This window comes from Notolepis coatsorum (genome assembly GCF_963971535.1).
Source record: "Notolepis coatsorum genome assembly, chromosome: 13".
Classification (NCBI taxonomy): Eukaryota; Metazoa; Chordata; class Actinopteri; order Aulopiformes; family Paralepididae; genus Notolepis; species Notolepis coatsorum.
In genome coordinates this window covers 79,920,735-79,945,832 of record NC_140177.1, presented here as the reverse complement: position 1 = coordinate 79,945,832, position 25,098 = coordinate 79,920,735, and the positions used below count along the sequence as shown (strand labels likewise).

The following is a 25,098-nucleotide window of genomic DNA, read 5'->3' as shown; positions in this document are numbered from 1 at the left end:
GGGGATGCAGACCAGGGAAATACTTTCATCTCGTTTACATCAGGGTCCCCCATTTTCAATTAATCATAACATTTATGACATCCATGACACACATACAGTACGTTACTGCGTTCCAGACTACAACTGCTCCATACCAGTTCCACACCAGTCTCCGTAAATGTTCCATTATAAAAATAAAATACCATTTCAATACACAACAAGTTTTCGTGTTTTGAAATACATGAAAGGAAATGAGCTAACGTTGATTCGCCTAACGTTAAGCTATGCTACATGCTGCCTATTTCAAAACACTGCAGTGAAAAACAGAGTCCGGTAAACACGAGTTTGTAATTCCAATAGTGTATTCTGCCTGTTACTTGACTATTTCGATTATTGAAGTGGTATTTTTATAACGAACATTTACGGAGACAGGTGTGGAGCACTTGTAGTCTCGAACTTAGTTGTACCTGGCGAGCCAGGCCGAGACACGTTAATAACATCCATGCTCATTGGCTCACCTTTCATGTGACTCGAAAGTGCAGACTCCCCCATGGTAAAAATCTTCAAGTCCTTTCTCCATATTTTGCACACGGCTACTCGAGGATGTTCTCCTCTTTTTAACCATGAATTATATTTGATATCTCCGAGCCAGAGCTCATTAAAACGGCAGCCTCCCGGCATTTTGGCCACACACTCGCTGTTCTCCGATGGCACAGGTAAAAACACTAGTACGGATAGAGCCGAGCCACATTTCATTTTGCGTGAAAGGCAAACGCAAAATAGGCTTGCTCGAGTCGCTCCGACTTATTTTATTTCTTTGTCTAAAAACCAAACTATTCAGTCAGATAGCGATTTATTATTAAAGTATAAAGTGCAATTACAATTTCAATAACTTTCCAGCACATTTAAAACCTTGAAAACAGCACATTGAAATACAAGCATTTTCAAGGATTTCCAGCACCCGTACGAACCCTGTTTATGTAGTATGGGTGATATATTGATCAGAGCGGTTTGCATTGAAAAGAATAAACAATCAAGCTGAAAGTAACGTTACTGTCCTCTTACCGTTCGCCGATGAGACCGGAGGAAAAAGATCCCACTTATTTGACGTTGATCGACTAAATCCATTTCCGGTTTGTATGGCGCAATAAACGCCCAAATCATATCGATTTTTGAGTTATGGCAGCGATCCATATACACGGATGTGTGTCTAGAGTCCCGCAACAATATGTGACTGCCGGACGATTTTTCCCAGATGCACCGAGATCACCAGAGATCCATTTCCGGTTGTAACTCGACGATCATCCACCAGGTGGCGGTATTGAAGCGTTGCACGGTTGTGCCGAGTCCCACTGTCTCAGCCGAGGCTGGGTGGCGGAATTATGAAATATGATCTCAATAACGTCGTACGCAGTGGATTGGCGGAATTCGCATGATCAGCAAACCCGTAAGCCGTTTATGGCGGTGGATGTGTTAAGACTGATGGGAGGGTTGGGGGTATGTATTCTTGAATCACAGAGGGAGGGGGGGGGTGTTACTCTGTGTTCAGGCGTCCACAGAGTACATTACTTGCCACCACCCCTATGCTTTTTACATTTTCTATAGAAATTACATTTATATATCAGTGCCCACATTAAAATTGGAACCTATTCAACTCGATCAAATTACTGCATGGTTCTTAGAGTCCCTCAAGTTTGTTCTGATCTAGGAAAGTCAGCTTTTTCCTTTGATGCCACCAACTCTTGGAATGTCCTCCAACTCTCTGAAGTTGGAGGTTCTCCCTTCCTTAAATGTATGATTTCAAACCATACCTGTAACTGTTTTAGCAGATTTTTTAAATATTTAAAACGTTTTTTATTTTTACTCTTGTTGCCTAAAATTTTCTGTGAATATTGCTTTTATTATGTACGTTTACATTTGTACAATCGTCGTTTCTGTAAATGAGGGAAACCTCGGAAGCTTATTTTAAATAAAGGTTGAAATGAAAATAAGAAACACTAATTTCCATCACTGAAAGAGAGTACACACACACCACACATTCCTCGCTCCCTTCTGTTCTTTCTAAGTACTTCATCGCTATTATCCCTCTTTCCTTTACCGTTTCAGTAGCACGACCAAGGGTGCTAAACATGTTTAAGCGTGTAAATCAGACAACATTATAAACTGAACGTGCGGACAGCAGCTATTTTTAGGTTTCACATTCACTAGTGTTAACTTCACCTGAAAGAGAGAAAAGAGGCTCTAGTCTAGAGGTGCATGTTATACAACGATAGTGGAGGATTCGGATTAAACCCTGTAGCAGTGAAAGCTCAACTGGAGGAACTCAGAGGAACAGGCTAGACCAGCAAAAGTATGTTTGTGTGACACACTAAATAAGGCTACCGGTAGTTATATTGGTCCGTCTGTCAATGAACAGATAGAAAAGTGACTGAAGGTATTACCGTCTGTTGGTTCATCTTTTAATTAGAACCCAACGTCAACACTCAGTCCAATACATGTACACTCATTTGAACAAGAAGGAGGGCTGCAGCGTCTTTGTGTTGTGAATCCAGTGTTTCTTTGAAGGTGCTCTTGGATGAAGGGAGCCAGTTGAATAAAAATAAGGACGTTTCAGGCACTCTTCTTGTATATAAAAAAGGCTTTAATAAATAGCTTAGTTCATTGTAGAACAAATTTGTAGAAGAGTGCCTGGAACTTCCTTATTTTTACATATATACTAATCATTGAAAATGGATTAAGAAAAGATGTAGACAGACACACAGCGGATCAATGTAGCCGCATAACGTTAACTCTACAGATATCAAGGGTCATTTTGTTAAATGTCCGGTGTCACCAGTCATGGAAATTCCACATCTCTGTGGAAACCCTAATGGGGGGTTGGGGTATGTATGCTTGAATCACAGCATACAGAGGTTTCAGAAGAGACATTTCCTGCCATGAGTTATAGAAGGCACAGTTTTACTGCTTAGCATATTTAGTTTTTTACGGTTCAACTTAGTAGACATGTCTAGTCATGTGGCAGGCTTGTATGGCTCGTCTTATACCCATCTGATCTATAAAAGTATATACACCCCCCTCTATCCATTCATCATCCCATCCATACCTTGAGTTCTTCCTGAACCTTGTCCTCTAGCTCCTGGATCTGAGACATTGCCTCAAACATGCTGGGAACCACAGAGTCCTGCAGAGAAGGGAGGCATGATTAGAAAACCTTGCACACAGGAAGAAAGTTTACCAGGTTTTATGAAAGGATTATTTCACTTGTTTTTCAACCTAGACACAATTTTTCGTAGACCTTTTGTAATGAAGTAACCACAAATGAGAAAGTTGACTTTTTCTAAGTGCTCCATCATATCCAATAGGGCAACTGCATAAACATGAAACAAATTAATAAATAATCCTCAAAAGCAGCCAAATACTCCATGTCATTTTAAAACTATGAAATGACTAAAGTTAAGTACTTTATGAAATAATCACCACCCATGTATATCAACCCAAGTTATATCCAGTCCATGCAGTCTATTGCCTTTCATAGCCCATGCACACCAGCTCCTTGATTTACCAATCTTTTATTTTCTCCCATCCCCCAAAGTTATGCCAATTTCCCCCTGGTCGTTGCACTGTCCTACTGGAGCTAGACTTCCACATGCCTCCTCCGATACATGTAGAGTCACCAGCTGCTTCTTCTTTCCACATGGCCTCAAGGAGTCTCACTGGGAGAGTGTAACAGAGGTTCACGCCATCTCCTCCAGATCCCCTCTCTGCATGAACAGGCCCCCCGACCAACCAGTAGGAGTCACTATTCCAATGGACAATTGTGTTCGTAGGGATAACTGCCCAAGCCGGAGGTACCGCTGTCGGGAATTGAGCTTGGGTCTCTGGTGGTAGGAGACTGCTTAAACCTCTACACTACCCAGCAGATCCCAACCAATCTCATGCAGACCCCAGTAGAGGAGTTATTTTTTTCCCCGTAGCTGCATTTTGCAGAGACGCTCTGATTGGCCACTGACATGTGCGCCCAATCGCGTGACGAGCTGTGTCTTTGCCCATTTCCGGGTCCAACAGCCTGCAAACTACCTAACGCCTAGTTTATCATTTCGAAGTTGGTTAAGGTTAGAGTTTGGAATCAGGGCTGGTGTTCCATCACCCTGATCTAAGACAAACTCTAACCTTAACCAACTTAAAAAGAGTGCCTAAGCTTAACCAGTGTAGAAACAGGCATCACACGATTGGGCGCACATGTCACATGAAGTGGCCAATCAGAGAGTGTCTCCGCAAAACGCGGCTACGGAAGAAAACAACGCCCAGTGGAGTCCTATGTGCCATCTCTGGACTACGATCGGGCCTTTATGTGAACTCTGACCTCGTCTGAAGAGACGTCCATGGGCTCCTGTGCTTTGACGGCTCCACCAGCTTTGGATGTTCCATTCAGCTCCTTCACCCTGTCCCAGGACGGGAGGAAAACAGATAGATCAGTATGGTCACTACATAGCAATTAGGCCTGGGCCATATGTAAACAAGGACAGTGTCAAATGTATTGGCACATTAATTTAAGTGGTCTTAAGACAAAGTTCTTGGTCACCACTAGGTGCACAGTGGCAAACCATGAGTGAATGACTTGACTGTGATTAAGCGAGTGACATTGCCGGTCTATGAAGTGTGCATTACACCTTCTTTTACGCTGTGACCTGCTGGGGCAGCGGACTGAGAGCAGGGGACACAAACAGGCTGGATAAGCTGGTCAAGAAGGCCAGTAGCGTGGTTGAGGTGGAGCTGGACTCCCTAGCGAGGGTGGCGGATAGGAGGAGCCTTGCTAGGCTCCAGGCCATCAGGGAAAACCCCTCCCACCCACTATACACAGACTTGGCTGACAGGAGGAGCATGTTCAGTGCTAGGCTCACACTATCCAAATGCAGCACTGAAGGGCACAGGAAGTCGTTCATTCCAACAGCCATCAGACTATACAATGCATCACTGTGCCTCACTGCATCACTGAGCACAGAGTGGCAGTTACCATCTTCCTGGACTTAGTAGGTTCCTACTGTAGACCTCAGTATATTTTTACTGTATTTATTTACTGTATATTTTATTTTATTCTATTTTACTCTACTCTTATCCTAAGCAACTTGATTTGATTCGTTTTATTATTCTAATTCGTGACCGGTTCTGTCTAAATGTTTAAATGTTGAGCGATTTGCAGTGGCAAATTTCCCACGGGATAATTATTTCTATTCTATTATATATACACATAAGTATGCAAGTATACAACATCAATTACAGCACCATCATTGGTCACCATCACATTAAATGTAAAAGCTTTAACCGAGGTGGGTACCTGTCAGCATATCGTAGTGTGTTCAGTGTATAGTCACACGATGGCATTCCAGGGGACACCATAGCTATCTGGAAAGACAAACCACAAACAGGATGTTATATTTTGGCTTTATGCTTAGTTGTAAAGTCAGGTGTTCCATCCTTGAGGGGGTCGGCAGAAGAAGGGGAATAGTTTAATTTCACTCAAGAATAACTATTCTGATCACATCACATGTTTCACACTGTCATTTCACCACCTACACTATAGACCGTTATATCTTTTCAGACAGGGGTGCCCGAGACAATCTTCAAACGGGGATCTGTGGGCTAATGTTTATCAATGTGCGGGTCCTTGACATGAAACGAGAACCACTGTGTTGTTATTGTATCGACTTACCATGCAGGTCCTCGAATTGTCTCCGATGAACGAGTCTCTGAGGACCTTTGTTAGTGTGCTCTCCCTGAAGGGGATGTGATCACTGTTCTTACCCAGGGAACGGATACACTCCTACAGGAAATGAAAAGAGTCAAACCTTGTCTAAATCGAATCTCAGACTTCATAAACAATGGAATGAGAAAAACTAGACGGTAGTAGGGGGCAGTAAAGGCCTTTCTTTGCATTTCAGCAACAGTCTACCTAGTCCTAGAGATTCTGCAGGTTGCAGTTGATCTAAGCAATCTCCAATAACAATGCCATGGTCTCTGCTACTGTGCATGTACAGTATGATGACACCCACAAGTATAACGGCCATCATATCAATTCTTGTTTTTATTTTAGATTTGTATAAAAAAAATCTCTATATCTGTACAATATAGAACTGTTGAGCACTGTGTTGCTAGGAGATGTGCTTCATTCCATGATAAAGATCAAGCCAAGTAACATCATCCCGATTCATTTACTCAGGCGAGTGAAGTACAATAAGCACTTCACCTTATATCACACAACTAAGCATGGTTTAGTCTGTAGTCGTTTATTATGAATGAAAGTGTACATTTACAATGTAACCACTAGGTGGCCGTGCAGTTCAACACATTAGCGTGGGGGTGGGCAACCTTTTTGGGCACAAGATCTACTTTTCCCTTTCGGAACCTATCCAAAAATGTCCCTCTGCTCAGCAAGTGAACATCGGAGTAATAATTGTCAAAATAATAGCACAGCCAAGGAGCACACCCGACATACACCATCCAAACAGAATATAAACATTTGACAGACAAGTCTCATGACATGTCAGATCGAAAGGACATGGTTGGCCACCTCTGCATTAAGAATATAGTGGCCAATTCCTACAACAATTTTCCTACAGCTAAATTTAGATGTTGTCAACTGTTAATAATTTGGGTTGATGTTAGTGCTTTATAATATTTAAATACAAGTCATAGTTTATAAATTATTATACCAATGTCAGACTTTGTTTTAAGTTGAACATTTTACTTATTAATTAAGGGTTTTGTCAGCCATAACTATTTCCCAATGTCAGAATATTTATATTGGCTTATAGCAAATAAATACTTTGCATTGTAACCAAGCAGCTGACTGCATGAAAATAAGGGACAATGCATTAGCAATAGGCAAAAAGGGATATTATTATATTGCGCTATAGTGTCAATATGAGAATGCTAAATTCCGTTTCATCAATTATTTATTAGTCTGTTGTGATAATAAATGATTCCCTGAAGATCAAACCAAGCATCATCATCCTGATTTTCTCTTGTACAATCACGGGATCCATACACATTATATCCCAAGTAGTGTACATCAACTATATATGCAGGGTGTGTAATACATGCAACGCCCATGTTCACAAAAAGACATTTATACATCAGGAGTGACGGAGGAAAGAACAAATAGAAAACAGTGTGAAGCTTGGCGTCTTGTTGCCATAGAGACAGAAACCTTAGCCACGTCGAGAGACGGTTGCCAAAAGTGTCAAGCACCCTAGCATACCGGTAAACAACTCTTTAGTGTACCTTCAGGGCCAACAGGCTGCGGTTGATTTCTGCCGTCTCCAACATCGTGGCTCTGTCGTTGCTGCTGACGTCGTTGCCTCGCTCGTTGCCCGCCAGATCTATCAGCGAGAACTTGCCATGCAGCGTAGAGCCGCGGTCGTTCCGCCTCAAGACAATCTGGAGGATGGCGTGGGAACGTGATGAGTTTGCATTAGCCGATGTTTGGCCTGAGGTCCTGGGAGAGGTAGAGGACATTTTAGTTCCGTTAGCGATGTAGTACTGCTTTTCAAGGACATGGATTTGTAAACAAATTTTGTTCTACTACCCCAACAGTATTTTATGTCACTGAAGCACCTACAATCTATGGTTGGCTGAATAAAATACTGTGCGCTTGTTTGTTTGTAGCCTAATTACATGACAATGATTGCAAATTTGTTCAATGATGTATACCAATATTGTGCAATTAAAAATCAACTAGGTTACAACAATCTATAGCTGAAGATTATTCTCCACAACAAAATAATGTCAAAACCGTGACATTTAAAAAAGAACCACATGTGTGCTTACTGTCTAGAGTCAGACAAGAAGATAGATACTGTTGTAAATTCCCCACCATTTGTCATACCGTGTATTATTTCTATTCTATTCTTAGTCCTAGTCAGGCATCTCTCTGGACAGCCCAAGGGTGCTTAGTCTGGTAATTAAATACAGGTGGTGAATTGCCGGCACCCGTGTTTCCATTGCAGACCGAGAGTGCGTTCCTGAGGAAGTAAGTTATCAACAGCCTCCAATGTAGTGCCTGTGGTTTATGCTAGATAAATGGCATACAGTATGTAGACTGCATTGTGTGTTGTTGGGATGCTGTGACTTATGTGTATCATTATGACGACTTGGGGTTTGCTGCTTTGTGTTGCGTTTGGTTCGTGCCGCTAATTGAGCTAATGCTAGCCAGCTAGTTATGCTATATGGCATATTCCCATTGGCATGTCAGCACTAGCGTTGGCTCGGTTGGCCGCAAGGACCGAGCATGGCACGGGGTAGCGACTGGTCGTGGTCATGCATATGGGTCACCTAGCGGCCTAATGCAGGCAGTGTATAGTGCATGATACATATGACCTTTACCTCTTGAAAGAATATAACTGGTTTTTCATACGTGTATATAATGTAAATATCTGTAAATGACAGCAGACATCTACTCTGACACTCTGGCTTTATGATTAACACCGACAGGGCTGGGGAGCAGACAGGGGAGCAGTGGTGCAGTGGCAAATTGACAGTAGGTCAAACGCTCCACGCGCGTGCGTGCGCATGCAGTTTTTTTTGGCTGCTCTCGTCCTGCAGCTGGATACTATTGCCTCACAGCGCGGCCGTCAGCGCGCGGCCCAGAGAGCGCCGCTGGCTCTGCGGCTCTGCAGCTGCATGCTTCTCCGGGAGTCCGGTTGGATAATGCCATGTAAAAAGCGATTGCGCGTACTTCAGCCTCAGTGAGTGAGGTATCACCGAGTGATACCGAGTGATACCAGCACTGCAACACTGCAGGGGAGGCATAGTGTTAGACTCTCCATAAACAGAGCAGGCAGGGTGCTAGAGATAGGGCCAAGGTCACCATCTAGAGCAGGCCGCTGGGAGGGGGAGAGATAGAGAGGGCGTTAGAGTGGGTCAGTAGGTGACAAGAGCCGTTGCCATGGCGTCGTCACTTAGTAACGAGAGAAGGGGTGGGGCTACAGGGATGGCCCCCGTTGCTAGGGGAAAGACGTTATAGCTGTGAGCTCTTCCGGGTTTAGTCAGACTAGGAAACGAAGCTGAGACGTATAGACGTGGACAGAGAGACAGAGCTGGAGGGTGGTGGGAGGGGCCTCCCCTCCCCTAGGCCTCTAGGTAGCGAGCTTCGGCTAACAGGGAAGGCTTTTGGATAACCACTAGGCCTCGACCACCATCGGACTGATAGCAGAAGAGACTGTAGAATTTAAGGAATTAAATATACTTTTCAAGGACCTTTCCGAACGGTTTTCCCATCGGGTACAGAAGCTATGTTTATGGAAATAAACATCAACGTCCAGGAAAGGTATCCTGTTTTCCAGTGTGTCGTTAATTCTTTTGAGACGGATGCATCACCGGGGAGGGAGAGAGGGTATCAGTCGGTACGATGAGTAAGAGCTAAACACAACGCAGAAACTTCACGGAACCACAGGTGACGAGGTGATTACTGGCCGAAATCCAACACTGCTAATTATGCATTCTGCTAATTCCTTGTTCTCTGCTTATGTGTTGCAGAAAACCACTCGCTCAATCACTCTGAAATACCACATATCACTCACTCTCTCACCGTTTCATCCAGCCTTACAACCTGGATGGAAATTACTCTGAAATACCAATCACTCTGAGAAACCTCATCATCCTTGATCCTTTGATACAATATTAAAACTACAAAGGACTGTTCTGTGTCTGCTCTCTGACCGGGGTGTGCCGTTCTGGATAAAGTGGCTCCAGCAAACAATGTTATATCTTCAATAGATACCATTTTCTCTGCATTCAGTAGGAAGCTATCCGGCTGCAAGCTAGCCTAGCTTGAGAAATTAATGGAAGCGGCCTAGCCTAGCTGTTGGCCAAAAACGTTAAGCTAGACTAGTGGTCCTTATCCGCTTCCATTAATTTGTTAAACTAGGCTAGCTTGCAACCAGATAGTGTTCTACTGAATGCACAGAGGAAATTGTTATCAATCTTCTTGTCTACTCTGGAGACAGTAAGCGCATTTCCCATAATGTTGGCATGTTCGTTTAGAACCATAATCTAAACAATAATCACATCAGATTACACTGTATCGTGTACTGAGGAAGAAAACAAGTAAATACAAATATATCACTACAACATCAAAAGTTTAAATGATTCAACATCAATCAACAACCCCACGACTCTACACATCATGTACCTGTAGCCTGTGCCGAGTTCTATGAGCTTGATTACATCTTCAGGCACGGAGACCTCCACCTCCTCCAGACCCACCACCTGGACCTGCTGTCTGTCATCCTCCAGCACACGCAGCTTTGCTTTGTTGTTGAGCAGGTCAAACACCTGGCGGACACAAGCGGCGTCACTAGGGCTACAATCTCAGCCCTCAAACAAATACACGCCCCCCCCCCCCCCCCCCCCCATATTTTTCTTGACCATTGCATCACAAGCAAAAGGCTAATATATTGGAAGCTAACTCACCGGTAAGCCACCACCCAATGACAGATGGGGGTACGACACATGCTCAGATTACAGGTAGAGTTTGGGGACCAAATAAAAAAAGAAATTCAGGATATGATGCAAAATCATGGTAGTGATCATGGCGGCCCCAAGTATCTCAATTTCAAACTGGGAGAATCCCATCGTAGTTGCTTGGGGGGGGGGGGGGTAATTGAGTTTGGCTCCAGCAGTTGTTATCGCATTTAAGCTCACGGCATGATGTCACACAAACTCCCCTTCCACACCAACCTGCGACGAGGTGCAGCATTGTGGGATTATGAGAAGGAGCCCTAAGAGGGTGAGTTGCCCTATATGCCATAATGGCAAAATTAACTAAATTACTTACATTTTTTTTTTTTTTTTTTAAACAGTCAAATGATGTTTGGTACCTTGCCGTTGTAGATCTCAAAGAAGGTGACGTAAGGGCTGACATTCAAGCTGGCGTACCTCCTCTGGTTCAGGAAAGTGAAAACATCTTGAGCTGCAAAGAAAAACAATATGCGAGTAAATTGTCAAATGTCCAGACAAAAAGTGACTTGATACATCCTGGGTGTGATGCACAATGTTATTGTCTAAATATATCTTATATAATATATTAGAATGTTGATTGAAAATTGTTCTCACTGTCCAATATGATGAACGTCAATTGTTCTCACTGTCCAATATGATGAACGTCAATTGTTCTCACTGTCCAATATGATGAACGTCAATTGATTTATCCAACATATGATGAGGCAGATATAGTGATAATCAAAATTAGTCCTTGTGGATGTCAGGATATACATTTGTCTACACATCACTCATGCCTACATTCATCCTGGTGCTGAATCCTTACACCCCTAGCTACCACCAGCTGCAGGCCAGATGGTCCCCAGCACTGATCTGGTCCTGGACCAGTATGTATTAGGGCCGCCACTTCCCCACCAATATCCAACCTGACTAAATGTTAACTGATCGAATTCAAAATGTAAATGAATATTCAGGCGCCTTGCTTGCTGTGCACATCTGTCTCTCCTCTCTGATCGACTGAGTGCTAAGCACAGCAGAGGCTCAAAGAATAAAAGTTTAAATTACTTTTGAACAAATTCTCCTTTACTTTGGCTTTATTTAAACTTGATTTGGGGGGGGGGGGGGGGGGGGGGAGTGACGGCCCCCCTGGTAAGTATCCATTTTGGCCTATGAAAATATTTTGACCAGAGCATTTAGCCTACCTGCCAAAGCATAGATTCCTTTGGCACTGTTCTGGCTCTTGCCTGAGAAGTCTCCTCCCATCGTCTGAAATGTCATGACAACGTGTTTAATGTAGAATACAACTAGTTTTAAGAATTCATGTTATTGCTATGCTCTTGGGCCCAGGAAATACATGGGAACGTGAACACACATTTGAAATATATTTGGAATTTCACTTTATTTAAATTCATTTCCTTTAGGTTTTTCCAATTTAGATCCCCTCTTTATTTAATCTCGAAAGATCGGGCTCAGACTTCGAGAGGAACAATGCATAATACGAAAAGAATAAAACAGAAAGGTCAATCAATTATACCCCAAAGCAGGGGAACACCACTCAACTATGGTAAAGAAGCTATATTGTTTCAAATACAAGTTCCAAAATCACAGAATTAACCCGAACAAGAGAAAACCCTCCCAAAAACAATGCAGTGAAATTCCCCATACGAGTTATTCTGGACAGGTACGGTCAGTGCTGCAGAATCCATGAATCTAATGACTGTCCAGTCAATATTAGTTATTTCCAAGAAACAAGGGAGGACTTTAACCGTGTCCAAGGGGTTATGGGGATATTATGTGGTTCAGAACTGATGAGACTATTGCATAATCTAATAAAATGTTTTATATAAAAAAAGTGTTTTTAAAACATACGTGAGTCTTTCCACTTCCTGTTTGTCCATAAGCAAAACAAGTCGCCATACCGCCTTCAAAAATACTCTGAACCAAAGGCTTGGCAGTGAACCTGTGGGAAAGAAATTAAGACACTTGTCAAACTCAAATTATATGAGCAATTACCTTATTGTTACCATCCAGCTTTATTACTACAATTACCTTGCATGTTTAGCATGTTTTACATTGGCATGTCATACCAATAAAGTCTGTTAAGAGTATAATTACCAATACACCAGTTCATTGGTGGCAGTCTCTTGAAAGGAGTAGTCGAAGTGGAAGGTTTGGTTCTCCAGATACTTGGTGAGGTCCACTTTCTGCTTGGGCTCATGGACCAACACTGTGTCCTTTCCTGGTACAGACACCACGTCTATGTCCTTCCTAGCCAGCTCTGCACAGAGGAGCATCAGGTTAAAGGGATAGTTCTACACCATGTCCATCTCCTTCCCAGAGGAGCATCAGGTTAAAGGGATAGTTCTACACCATGTCTATCTCCTTCCCAGAGGAGCATCAGGTTAAAGGGATAGTTCTACACCATGTCCATCTCCTTCCTAGAGGAGCATCAGGTTAAAGGGATAGTTCTACACCATGTCCATCTCCTTCCTAGAGGAGCATCAGGTTAAAGGGATAGTTCTACACCATGTCTATCTCCTTCCCAGAGGAGCATCAGGTTAAAGGGATAGTTCTACACATGTCTATCTCCTTCCCAGAGGAGCATCAAGTTAAAGGGATAGTTCTACACCATGTCTATCTCCTTCCTAGAGGAGCATCAGGTTAAAGGGATAGTTCTACACCATGTCTATCTCCTTCCTAGAGGAGCATCGGGTTAAAGGGATAGTTCTACACCATGTCTATCTCCTTCCTAGAGGAGCATCAAGTTAAAGGGATAGTTCTACACCATGTCTATCTCCTTCCCAGAGGAGCATCAGGTTAAAGGGATAGTTCTACACATGTCTATCTCCTTCCCAGAGGAGCATCAGGTTAAAGGGATAGTTCTACACCATGTCTATCTCCTTCCCAGAGGAAGCATCAGGTTAAAGGGATAGTTCTACACATGTCCATCTCCTTCCTAGAGGAGCATCAGGTTAAAGGGATAGTTTGGATTTGTGGAACCATTGCCCCATTTCCTACTTACCAATGTATGCCGTTGGTCAGTAGTCCTTTCTCAGCACAATCCAAGTTGTTCCTCCTACCAGCTCCACTCTGATGTAAAGTCAATGGGGTTGAGCCCCCGTTTGTATGAGCTCACTGAAATCTCTAGCTTCAAGTCTTTGCATTAGTTTGTGGCCAACTAGCTAGAACAGCATGGATTGTGTTGAGAAAGGATTCTACCAGTCAACATCATTGGTAAGTAAAATAAAATCAAAGTTCCAAAAATCAAACCTTTAGCCATTTAATAATACAATGGTGAGGGGTTTGTCATAAGTCATTCGAAAAACATACCTTTCTTATTGAGTGGCCTCTTGCGAATAGCCACACAGATTCTTTGATGTTTAACCTGTACAATAAAACAAAAAGAATGTCACATATTTGAGAACATTTAATTAAAAGACTGGGGCACATTCACCCATGGCTGTTTAATATGGCTTACCTGGTTAACAACAGTATACAGCATTATTGTACATGCCATCATACAGAGTTATATGCAAGTGTATAAGTAAGCATATAGAAGGATTATCCGCAGGTATATTCAGACAAATATGTGTATATATATACAAGCGGTAAATATAAATGTAAATATGCGGTATATACAAGTGTATATACATGTATGATTGTATATATATGAGGTTATAGTTAACCTCTTAAGCGCAATCTTTTTCAAATGTAGCCAAGAGTAAAGAGCTTATCAAAACAGCAGTCAAAGTATATTTTCAGCACTACGTAGGTGCTGCTGATCTGCATATCTCAAGTTTCTTTATTAGTTGAACTTGTCATACAGATTTACAGAATACTTTTATACAAAATGCTTCTTTCTGTTACGCTCCAGAGACTGTGCTAGACAAAAATAGATGAGTATAAAATAAGTATAGCAAGTATAAAGTAGAAGTCAAGTACGTAGACAAGTGTTCAGTATATACATATATACAATGTACAATGTAGAGTAGAAGTAACCGAGTTACAATATACTATACAGTACAAAGCAGAAATGGGATGAGGTACAATTTAGGTACAATTTACAGTAAGGTGTAATGAGGTATGGGTTGTAGTGCAAATTCTTTACCAATAAATATAAAGTGTGTTTAGGTGTTCTAAAGTGGGTGCTGCAGTGAGTCGTTTGTTTAAAGTGAGTGTGTGCGTGTGGTAGGGCTGCACGATTAATCGTTTTTTAATCAAAATCGCGATTTGGAATGATGCAATTATCAAATCGCCAAGCCTGCAATACATTTTTTTTTTTTTTTTTTTTTTTTTTTTTTTATAACCAGGAAGTCCCATTGAGATACAAGATCTCCTTTGCAAGGTAGACCTGGCCAAGATGACAGCAATAACATTTGCAATACATCACACAGCAATAAAATGTGCGATACATCACACAAGAACATAATAAATGTGCATGTATACAATACATCACATGTAAACACAAAGCAGAATAGTCTACATGATAGTAAAAGTGTATAATACAGGGTAATACAGTAATTTTGCAGTTGGGACCCGACTACAGAAAGCAGCAACATTCTTCTTGTAAATTTTTTTTTAAATATGTTATAATCGCATCGCAAATCGCAATCGCAATATCTGTCAGAATAATCACAATTAGATTATTTCCCAAAATCGTGCAGCCCTAGCGTGTGGATGCGTGTGCTGTGAGTGCATTTGATGGTTGTTACATAGTTAGTCATTGAGGATAGAAGCTTCTTCTGAGTCTCTGTGCTTGCCATGAGACTCCGGTATCGCTTGCCTGACCACAGCAGTTCAAAGAGGCAGTTGTTTGGGTGGCTGGAGTCTTTGATAATTCTCTTAGCCTTACCCATGCACCGCTTGTTGTAAATGTCCGAGAGTGGGAAGCCCCCCTCAAATTGTGCGTTTGGCTGAACGGGCCACTCTCTGTAGTCGGCTACGGTGCTATTCCCAAACCAGGAGGTGATATTGCCAGTCAGGATGCTCTCTATTGTGCATGAGTAGAAGTTCTTAAGAATCTTCTGACTGACTTGGAACTTCCTTAGGCGCCTGAGGAAGTAGAGGCGTTGCCGTGCCTTCTTCACAACACTGTCAATGTGTATGGTCCATGTCATGTCCTCGGATATGTGGACTCCGAGGTACTTTAAACTGTTCACTCTCTCAACCGGTGCCCCGTCGATGCTGAGGGGGCTGTAGTCCCTGACCCCCGACCTACTGAAGTCCACAATCATCTTGTTTTGCTGACGTTCAGGGAGAGGCAGTTCTCGACACCACTGAGACAGATTCTCTACCTCTTCCAGGTAGGCCCTCTCGTCGTTGGCAGAGATCAGGCCCACCACTACTGTGTCATCAGCAAATTTGATGATTGTGTTGTTGTTCCGCTGTGCCACAGTCATGTGTGTACAGGGAGTAGAGGGGACTCAGAACACAGCCCTGGGGGGCCACTATGTTGAGCGTGATGGATGAGGTGCAGTTGCCTGCTCTCACCACCTGGGGTCTACCCGTCAGGAAGTCCAAGACCCACTGGCAGAGGTCATAGTTCAAGCCCAGGTGCCTGAGCTTGGCTATGAGTTTGGAGGGGACTTGGTATTGAATGCCGAGCTGTAGTCGATGAACAGCATTCTCACATAGTTCCCCTGCCTCTTGTCCAGGTGTGATGCTGCTGTGTGCAGCACATGGGCTATGGCGTCCTCCGTGGACCTGTTGGGGCGATATGCAAATTGCAGGGGGTCCAGGTTGATGGGGAGGGAGGAACAGATGTAGCCCTTCACTAGCTTCTCAAAGCACTTCATGGCTATGGAGGTGAGAGCTACAGGACGGTAGTCGTTGAGGCAAGCGGGAGAGAAAGAGACGCAGATAGAGGGAGAGAGGCTCTCATACGGTGCGACTCGTCTTGGAGCATTTACACACTCGTGACCGAGTGTGTGGGGGGAAACACACGAGCGCTCTCAGAGGGATCTCTCCCAGTGTTCGAATTATGTGGGGGCCAATGGGGGCTCAGCCCCCATAGATAGAGTCTGAGCCCCCATAGTCAACAATACCTGTGGGGGTCTCTCAAAAAATTTATATTAATTTTTTTTTTAATATATATATTTTTTTCTATGTACGAATTAGTATTATTTATGTTACATAAATAAATGTTTAATAGATTATATTTGTATTTTCAGTTTTTAAAATAACCGAGTAATTAATGTTGTGGAATAGGCTGCGTTTCACCTCCAAGTCGCTATGTGTCGCCCATGAGCGTGTCTAACGCTACTCCACCCCATTTGGTGAAGAAGAAGCAGCCAGCTTAACGTTATGTAACGTTAAACAGTAGGCTGCTGCCCAGTGCCCATGGTCCTCATGTCCTGCAACTGCGACTCAAGTAAAAAGTAAACAGTGCCGCCGAAAATAAATGCTTAACCCGCCACAAGGCTGTACAAGGCTGGACAGCTTTGTCTTTATAAAAAGGCCAAAGACTAGTCAAAGACTTTGACTAATGCTGTTAGCGCAGCAGCTAGCAGCGCTACTGGTTGACAGTGCTAGTAGTGTTAGCCCTGCTCCTGTGCTGCTCAACCACCACAATGCTGGGGACCGAGTCAGTGGACCTTTTGGAAAACTAAATACAGCTGGTTATTTGCCAAGGAGGTAAATGATGCTGTTAAGTGCCATACAACTATTTATTTTCCATTCGATTTATTAGTTTTTGATTTATAATATAAACAAATAAATGTTCATTCAAGTTCATAAATTTAGTCTCATTTTTTAAATTAAATTGTTGTATTATTTGATCAGATGCAAAATGCAAATAAGTACATATGGCATTATATATCAGAGGTGAGTAATAAAATTAACAAATATTGATGGTTAAGAATGAGACTGAATAATGACATCACACAATAGTCTAATGATTAGACTGTTGTGTGATGTGATTGATTGATTGAAAACTGTAACATATTGCAGAATGGGTACAGTACAGTACGGCTCAATACACACAATTGTTAAAGGGGTGCAGACCAGAGAAAGACTTTTGTCTTGTTTACATCAGGGTCCCCCATTTTCAATTCATAATGACATTTATGACATATACACAGATATATATCATGACATTGATGACATACATGATGACATACAGATATACAGTACTGTTACATTTGTGACATACAATAAATATACAGTACTGTTAAACAGAGATCCTAACAGAAAATATATATATACGAGGGGGAGAAAACTGTACATTAGGAGGGGGTGGGAGGGAGGGTTTGGACATTTATGGGGGCCAGTTTAATTAGTTTTCATTTGTATTAGACTCTAATCCTAATGAGATATTCCTCTAAATATGACTTCGAAAACGGCCAAAATGTCTGGAAAAGAAGAGTAAAAAAAAAAATCAGGGGGCCCCCATAGCTCTCAGGTGATAACTCGAACCCTGATCTCTCCCCTCTCTGTCCCTCTCCATATCTGTATCTCCCTCTCCATCAGCACTCGCGTCACGTCAACCTGTTGCAAAATATCATAGCGCACGCTCCCACGCGTATTCCGATCCGTGCAATAATATTCACAGGGGTATATATTGTCATTTGAAACAAGTTACCAATGCATTGTCCCGTGGGATTATGCCACCCCGCGGCTAAATTAATTAGTCCCTCCATCCATCTTTCCCCCCCAAAGTCATCTGCCAGTGCAGACTGTGGGTGACTGTCACTGAAAGCGCATTGAGAGTATGGGCGGAGCCCTGCGAGTATGGGCGGAGCCCTGCGAGTATGGGCGGAGCCCTGCGAGTATGGGCGGAGCCCTGCGAGTATGGGCGGAGCCCAGCCAAAAACAGCTTGGAATCTGGAAGTGCAGAAAATGCTGCTCTAGAGCAGTGGTTCCCAAAGTCGGGGTCGCGACCCAAAGGTGGGCCGCGAGCAGCCACGGGTGGGCCGCGATATGATTAAAAAAAATAAAATAAATAAAATTATTTTTATTTAAAAAAAAATTTGTCAGGCCACTGAACTTAGAAGCAGGACAGTGTTTCTAGTTGTATTCTATTCTATTGTATTCTAAAATGTGACTATATGGTTTTATACTTAATAAATAAAAGCTAAAAAATCTACTTATTTCAACGAACATTTCAAACTAAATAACAGATTATGCACATAAAACGCTGAAAACAACCGAAGCAACAATAGTATTTTAATGAGGCTATTATTATTATCATTATTATTTTGCAACAAGTTAGCCCTCTCATAAATAGCACATATAAATGAATAACTAACGTAATAGGATTGAAGTGATATTTGGCTTAAAAAATCGGTCGCCTGGCAAAAAAAAAAAAAAAAAAAGCCTGACGATGTGCATTGGGCCGCGGCTCTCTGACGCCTTATTTTCTGAGTCCTGGCCTGAAAAGTTTGGGAACCCCTGCTCTAGAGTACTTGATTAGAAATACATGTTGCAATCCGGTCAAAAATGGCGGAGCTATGGACATTATACAAAAGTAACTGTACTTACGGTAGATGTCATTCAGTCTTTGCTGCCCTGTAGCGCCTGGTGGTACTAAATCCAGATTTAACTCTGCCATTGGAAAGAGGAGATTTGGCCCGATCCATAGATGTATGACTTGGCCATAATAAGGTAGTTTTATAGGCCCGATATTCAAATTACATGTGTCCGGATGGCAAAATTCAGTACTGTATCTACAAAAACCCTGTAAATGATCTGCCCTTTGTTAATTTGCTTAGGTTTTTAAGTACACTTTATCTCAAGAAGGTGCTGAATGAGCTCAGTGGCAATTTCTCACTTTTGGTCAATGTTAGCATGGTGTTATTCAGTCAAAAAAAATTATATTCTCCTTTGATTCATTAAAATGTACTCGAGCATAGTAATAGACACGATATGTCTGACACTGGGAATACATTCCCTGCGGTCCATATATGTCCCTAGATACCAAGAACATGCACCTTGTAGAAGTGGAGCAATCTTCCTTTACTTGGGTATGTACTTTTAGGCAGATTCTGAAAATATGGCTAGGGCTTAAGGTTAAGATTATTATGATTGTGTCGGGCAGTTGTAGACAGTGAAAGCAGTAGGTAGGTATAAATTTGAGTATAGGCAACAGAGTTCAGAGTCAGGGTTTAAGATAGCTCTAATCTTACCAGGTCGGAGGTTGACAGGGGTAATATCTCCAGGGTCTCTCTGAAATCCTCAATCATCTGATAGAACTTGAGGTTTGGCCGGTTGGCATCCCCCATCTAAAAATGTAATGTTAAAATATCTAAATCTATATATTAAATAATCACTTTGGCACTACTGAAATTCTGTTAAATCTCATTCCATGTTTTCTTTCAGGTCAGAAAACAAAACATTTAAGAGTTTCCCAAGAGTTTAACATGCAGGTAAAACTCAGTAAATGTACAACATTTACTAACTAAGGCGGTGTATTGATATGCAGTATCCAGTCAATCAAAACAAAATGTGTAGAACTACTAAGTAGCTTTTCTTCCTTATCTATTAAAACTGTCTACAAGTCAAATGGGAATAAATAACTCAAAACAGCAATCTAGAATCATATCTATGCATGCATCAAATTTATATCTAATCGTGACCCCAAGAATCCAAATCCAATCGTGAGATTAGTCTGACCTTTCCCCTCTTGGTCAGTAAGTTGGGCTGCTTCACAGGACACGACAGACGTGTGTTCCCCTTGGCCCCATCTGGATAGGCCATAGTCCTCCTCCTGCCTGCTATACAAAGAGATAATGGAACCAATATTATAGTCACAGGAGAAATTAAGTAAAATTAAATCCTCACAATGGTATGAGGGCCGACGTTCCACTCTACTGGTTAAAGTTGCTTACTCGTTAGTACATTCATTGATAAAGAAAAAATAATGTCCACAGCCGCTCCAGTGTAAAACAAAGATATCCAAATGGTTTTTATTCCTCTTCCACAGCAAAGTCTTTTACAGAAGTGATCCTAAAGCTATTTTCCTAAATATTCACGTCACTACTACAAGGTAAGAAAACAGTATTTTCCCAGTCTCAAATCACAGCCGACTCGACACATGAAAATTCCTCCACACTGGAAAGCCGTAAATCAACTTGCCGGCTCTTTCCACAGCAAAACGGTAGGCTTGGCACAAATGTTCCAGAACGTTCGATCATGACATCATACTGTGACATCACAAATATTCTAGAATGTTCTATTATGACAAGACGGTTCAATGACTATCTAAATCATATCAATATGCCTAATGCTGTTTCAATGTAAGGTTATAAAAATAAACATTCATATAATAAAATAACCTAAATATATAGCTTTGGCTCCTACACATGGTCATAGTGATACAAAAGTAGTGATTTTTACAGATTGTTTTTATACAGTATGTATGCTCACAGGAAATCATCTAACATCAAAAATGTAAATTCTCAACATCTGTAATGGATATCACCTAGCTAGTAGACAAACAAGTTAATTTACTAAGTAAGTAAGTAAGTAAGTAAAGTTTATTTATATAGCACTTTAAGACAACTCACAAAGTGCTTTACAGCAGAAATAAAATAAAATATAAAAATAAAAAGCAAGAACCATTCAAGAGATAAGAGACAGAACAAAAACACAATGCATCACAGAGAAAGAAAACAAAGACATATTTTATACCTGGAGGAGAAGCTCAAACATTACCCAAAGGCCTGTTTAAACAGTAATGTTTTTAGCCGATTTAAAAAAAATTCAACAGACGTTGCAGCTCTTAGGCCACGAGGAAGGGGATTCCAGAGTCTAGGCGCTACAGATTGAAAGGCTCCGTCACCTTTGGTGATCAACCTTGTGCACGGAATGACCCAACAGATCCTGGTCAGCTGTCCTCAGGGTCCTGCAGGTCGGTTAAATATTCTGGTGCCTGGCCATGCAAAGCTCTAAAAGTGAGCACCAGGACCTTGAAATTAATTCTAAGATTTATAGGAAGCCGGTGCAATGTGGCTAGGATTGGAGTGATGTGACACCTTCTGCTTGATCTGGTTAGCAGTCTTGCAGCAGTATTTTGGATGAACTGGAGGCGGTCTATGGATGATTTATTGAGGCAGGTGAGAACCGAATTGCAGTAGTCTAGACGAGAAGAAACTAAGGCATGGATGATCAACTCTAGGTCAGAATGGGAAACAATCGACCTGAGCTTAGCAATATTCCTGAGATGGAAAAAAAAACAGGTGCGGGTCACCAACTTGATATGAGTGTCGAGGTGCATGGCCTGATCAAAGTTTACCCCAAGGTTCCTAAGGTTGGGGCTCACATTAGTTTCTAGGGACCCAAGGCAACCAGCCACCCTAGATGCAACGCCATCAGAGGCCACGATGAGCACCTCGGTTTTGGCCTCATTTAGCTGGAGGAAGTTGCTAGCTAACCAGGCCTTAATGGCCGACAAACTCATTTAAAACAATAAAATTAGAAAAAATCAGGGCAATCAGGGTTAAAAGAGCAATACAGCTGGATATCATCCGCATACTAGCACTTGATTTACCACCTGCTAACACAAACTGCTAGTGTAATGTCCACTAGCAGATGATTCCCATGAATTTGAAAGCTTATTATGCTGCTACCTTGACATCTCCGACATGTTACTCCTAGGAACAAACCTATAGAAGTGCCGGGTTGGGAGGGGAGGGTCACAGGCTCCTCGTTCTCTATGGCAGGAACACCATTTGATGGCAGAACAAATCCCAGTCTGGCATCTTTCCTCCTACCAGGCTGGTTAGACATGGCTGGGTGGGAAAGATAGTGTACCCTAATTATTAAAAAGGAAGGCAATAGGGATGTAGGCACGATACGAATTCCTAAACTTTCAGTGTCGTCCATTACAGAGTACCAATCCATTGCTTTTCACTGAACAACAAACTTCCGACCATCAGTTTGGAGTCATTGAAATTATTGCAATATAATCCTTCTGGCATGTTATACATGTTTCTTGGTATAGGACTTGGTATCAGGGAAATAGTCCATGGCCTCCTGTTAACTATATCGAAGATTTCATTATCATATTTGTAGGTTAAGTATTTAAAGTTTGCCATTGGCCACTCTAGCACTCCCATCTCGTTATCAACCAGGAAATGCTTAGTTGCAAGTTGATCTAGTGTGATCTATGCAGGCACCAACGAGCCCTGTTCCATCTCTGGAAAGAGAAGGCAGAAGCAGGGTTGTCACTTCAGCGTTCCTTTTGGCGGTACGAATGCAAACAGAAAAATGCCATAAAAAAGGTATGTAGTTCTTGGGAGAGCTCCCCAGTGGGTAGTTCCCACCAGGCAGTCCCTAGAACTGTTGGTCCATAAACTCCTAAAGAGCCACATGCAGCTAGCTCACAAAACAGGTTCCTGACCAATGGTCTAAATCTGTAACATTTGGATCAGAACTTTTAGTACACAGAATCTGTAATGAACAATAGCATCACATTGCACCCTGGACCCGACCCCCAACCCCACATACCAGCGTGAGAAGACTCTCGGATAGGTTCAAGAACAGGCCTGGCAGGCTCAGGCTCTGGCACTGCGATGTAACGGCTCTTCCTGACGACTGATAAAAACAAATCCAAGTCAGACAGATGGGAGGAAGGAAGAGAAATTGCTTAAAATGTTTGCTATAAGAATATTCTATTGAAAGAGCATTTGTGCCCTTTCAATAGAAAAGGTTATGATATTTCACAGAGACACAATAAACCATAAAATCCCACCAGGTGAGTCTAAGAACTGCACCTTAATCAATGTAATGATTTACAGCACTGGACCAGTGCATCAAGATGGCATTGACGGTCCAAACAATGGTGCAAAGAATTTCATTTTCAACGTCATCATTTAGTAATTTTAAAAGAGTGGGAGTAGAGCCAAAGAGGAATGTTTGTTCATGAGAAATGTACAGGAATTGTTTCCCCAACCAAAAGCAGATGAACAAATACAGTAAGTAGAGTACGCACATTTCTTAAAAAGGTAGATCCAAGGATCAAAATGTTGACCTGGTGAAAACATTCTTATACACTAGGGCCCATATTTCCCAAAGCAATCATAGCACTAGCCCATTTGACTCAGACACCAGATTGATCTTAGTGCCAAGAAGGTTTAGAAAAACAGGGATCTGGTTGATTGTGCTACATACATCCTTTACTTTCAGCATAAATGTGAAAGATGGAAAGACAGAAAGCTCAAGTCAGGGCTCGACATTAACAGCGTCCCATTGTACTGAGGCAGTGAATTGTTTATTTTGGACACTCAGGTTTGTCATTTGTCATTTGGGACCTTCAGAGATGATCAGGGAAACGCCTTGTACTATCTCTGCTGTTAAGCAAACGTTGAGCGATGATCATACTGCATTAAAGGGGAACTATCTTATAAATGGCCTTTGAGTGTTTAGCATTGTTTCCTAGCTATGTGAACTTCTATTAATATGATCTATGTCTCAAAATTCTCATATTGGCGCATTCTTCCAATTCTCTCACAATATTCACCCTCACTGAACTGAGTCATTTGAAAATGTGATGATTTGTGATGTCAGAAAGACACCGCTGCATGTTAATGTTGAGATACAAGATGAGCTGCACACAGTGGCTGGACCTGGACCTGGAGCCCAGGCTCAAAACGGCTCGAGATCTTGAGGTAGAAAAATGCTGTTTTTGAGGACTTGATTAGAAATACAAAACAATGAATAAAAAAAATATATATATTACAGAGGTGTTCCATAGACTCACAGGAATTGTGTAAAAGTGCCCAAATAGTGAAAGAAATAGTAAAATAGTTCCCCTTTAAAAAACAATATTTAAATTGGGTGATTAGCTCAATTTTCTTCATCACTGACACCCAGAACTTGTAAGTCGCGTTGGATAAAAGTGTCAGCTAAATGACAAAATGCTAAATAGTAGTAAAGACATTCGCATAGTAGGTAGTAATATACGGTAGGCAAGGAAGATCATTTAGTAGCAAAGTGCATGATAGTAAATGACGATGGCTAGTTTTTTATTTTATTTATATTGATGGAACTGTGTGTTTTTGGTCTACACCAGCTGTCCCGACGGTGGGAAGTTCCTCCATTGTGGAGCCAAGGACCGAGAATAGCCACATTCTCTTTGATGCCGCCGCCCCGCCCCGCCCCCCCCCCCCCCCCCCCCGGATAAGAGTGGGTCTGAGGCAGCCAGAAGATGTAGAGCAGAGGGTTCTTGAGGGTGTGTAGTTAAGAGTAGAGACCATTGACAGAGGTAGGTGGGAGCCATTCCCCTCGCTGCACAGTATGCCAGGTCAAGGACCTTGAAGCGGATTCGGGATATGGGCTTTTAACATAACGTTGCTGCACTTGTGCGTTTGTCTGTGCTACGATCCATCAAGCTACGATCTGGATATGATAAAGTGGGTTCGCGGGTCTGAATCTCTGCTCATCACATTTTGCCAATTTAATGGTAAGCATAATGTTTACTTACTTCCTTTCCTGCACAACACTTGGAAACAAAGTATCAGATTTATTTTTAATGAATAAAGTGAATCAGTGTGGGTGGGAGAGAGCTCATCCATGCTCTGATTTGAGCAAGGCAAGTGAGAGCACAGAAAAGAGTGAGTAAAAGAGCATGTCCAGTGATGGAGATGGCCTTGCACAGGCAACATTATTTTTTATTGCGTTTAGATT

At 42.0% G+C, this 25,098-nt stretch overlaps 1 protein-coding gene across 1 annotated transcript; it reads right to left on the bottom strand.

Moving 5' to 3' along the window:
- Positions 1–3,067: 3,067 nt before the first annotated feature.
- LOC311239419 (kinesin-like protein KIF2C) lies at positions 3,068–23,004 on the bottom strand (the record flags this gene model as incomplete). Its single annotated transcript, XM_084327723.1, has 15 exons — positions 22,921–23,004; positions 22,077–22,202; positions 20,086–20,186; positions 19,599–19,694; positions 13,807–13,861; positions 12,592–12,754; positions 12,346–12,436; positions 11,679–11,742; positions 10,857–10,948; positions 10,169–10,311; positions 7,261–7,474; positions 5,690–5,800; positions 5,315–5,382; positions 4,343–4,421; positions 3,068–3,160 (listed from the first exon to the last, which is right to left on the bottom strand). Exons 2-15 carry the CDS (start codon positions 22,198–22,200, stop codon positions 3,068–3,070), a joined length of 1,494 nt encoding a protein of 497 aa, XP_084183849.1. The 5' UTR covers positions 22,201–22,202; positions 22,921–23,004.
- Between the last annotated feature and the right edge of the window lie 2,094 nt (positions 23,005–25,098).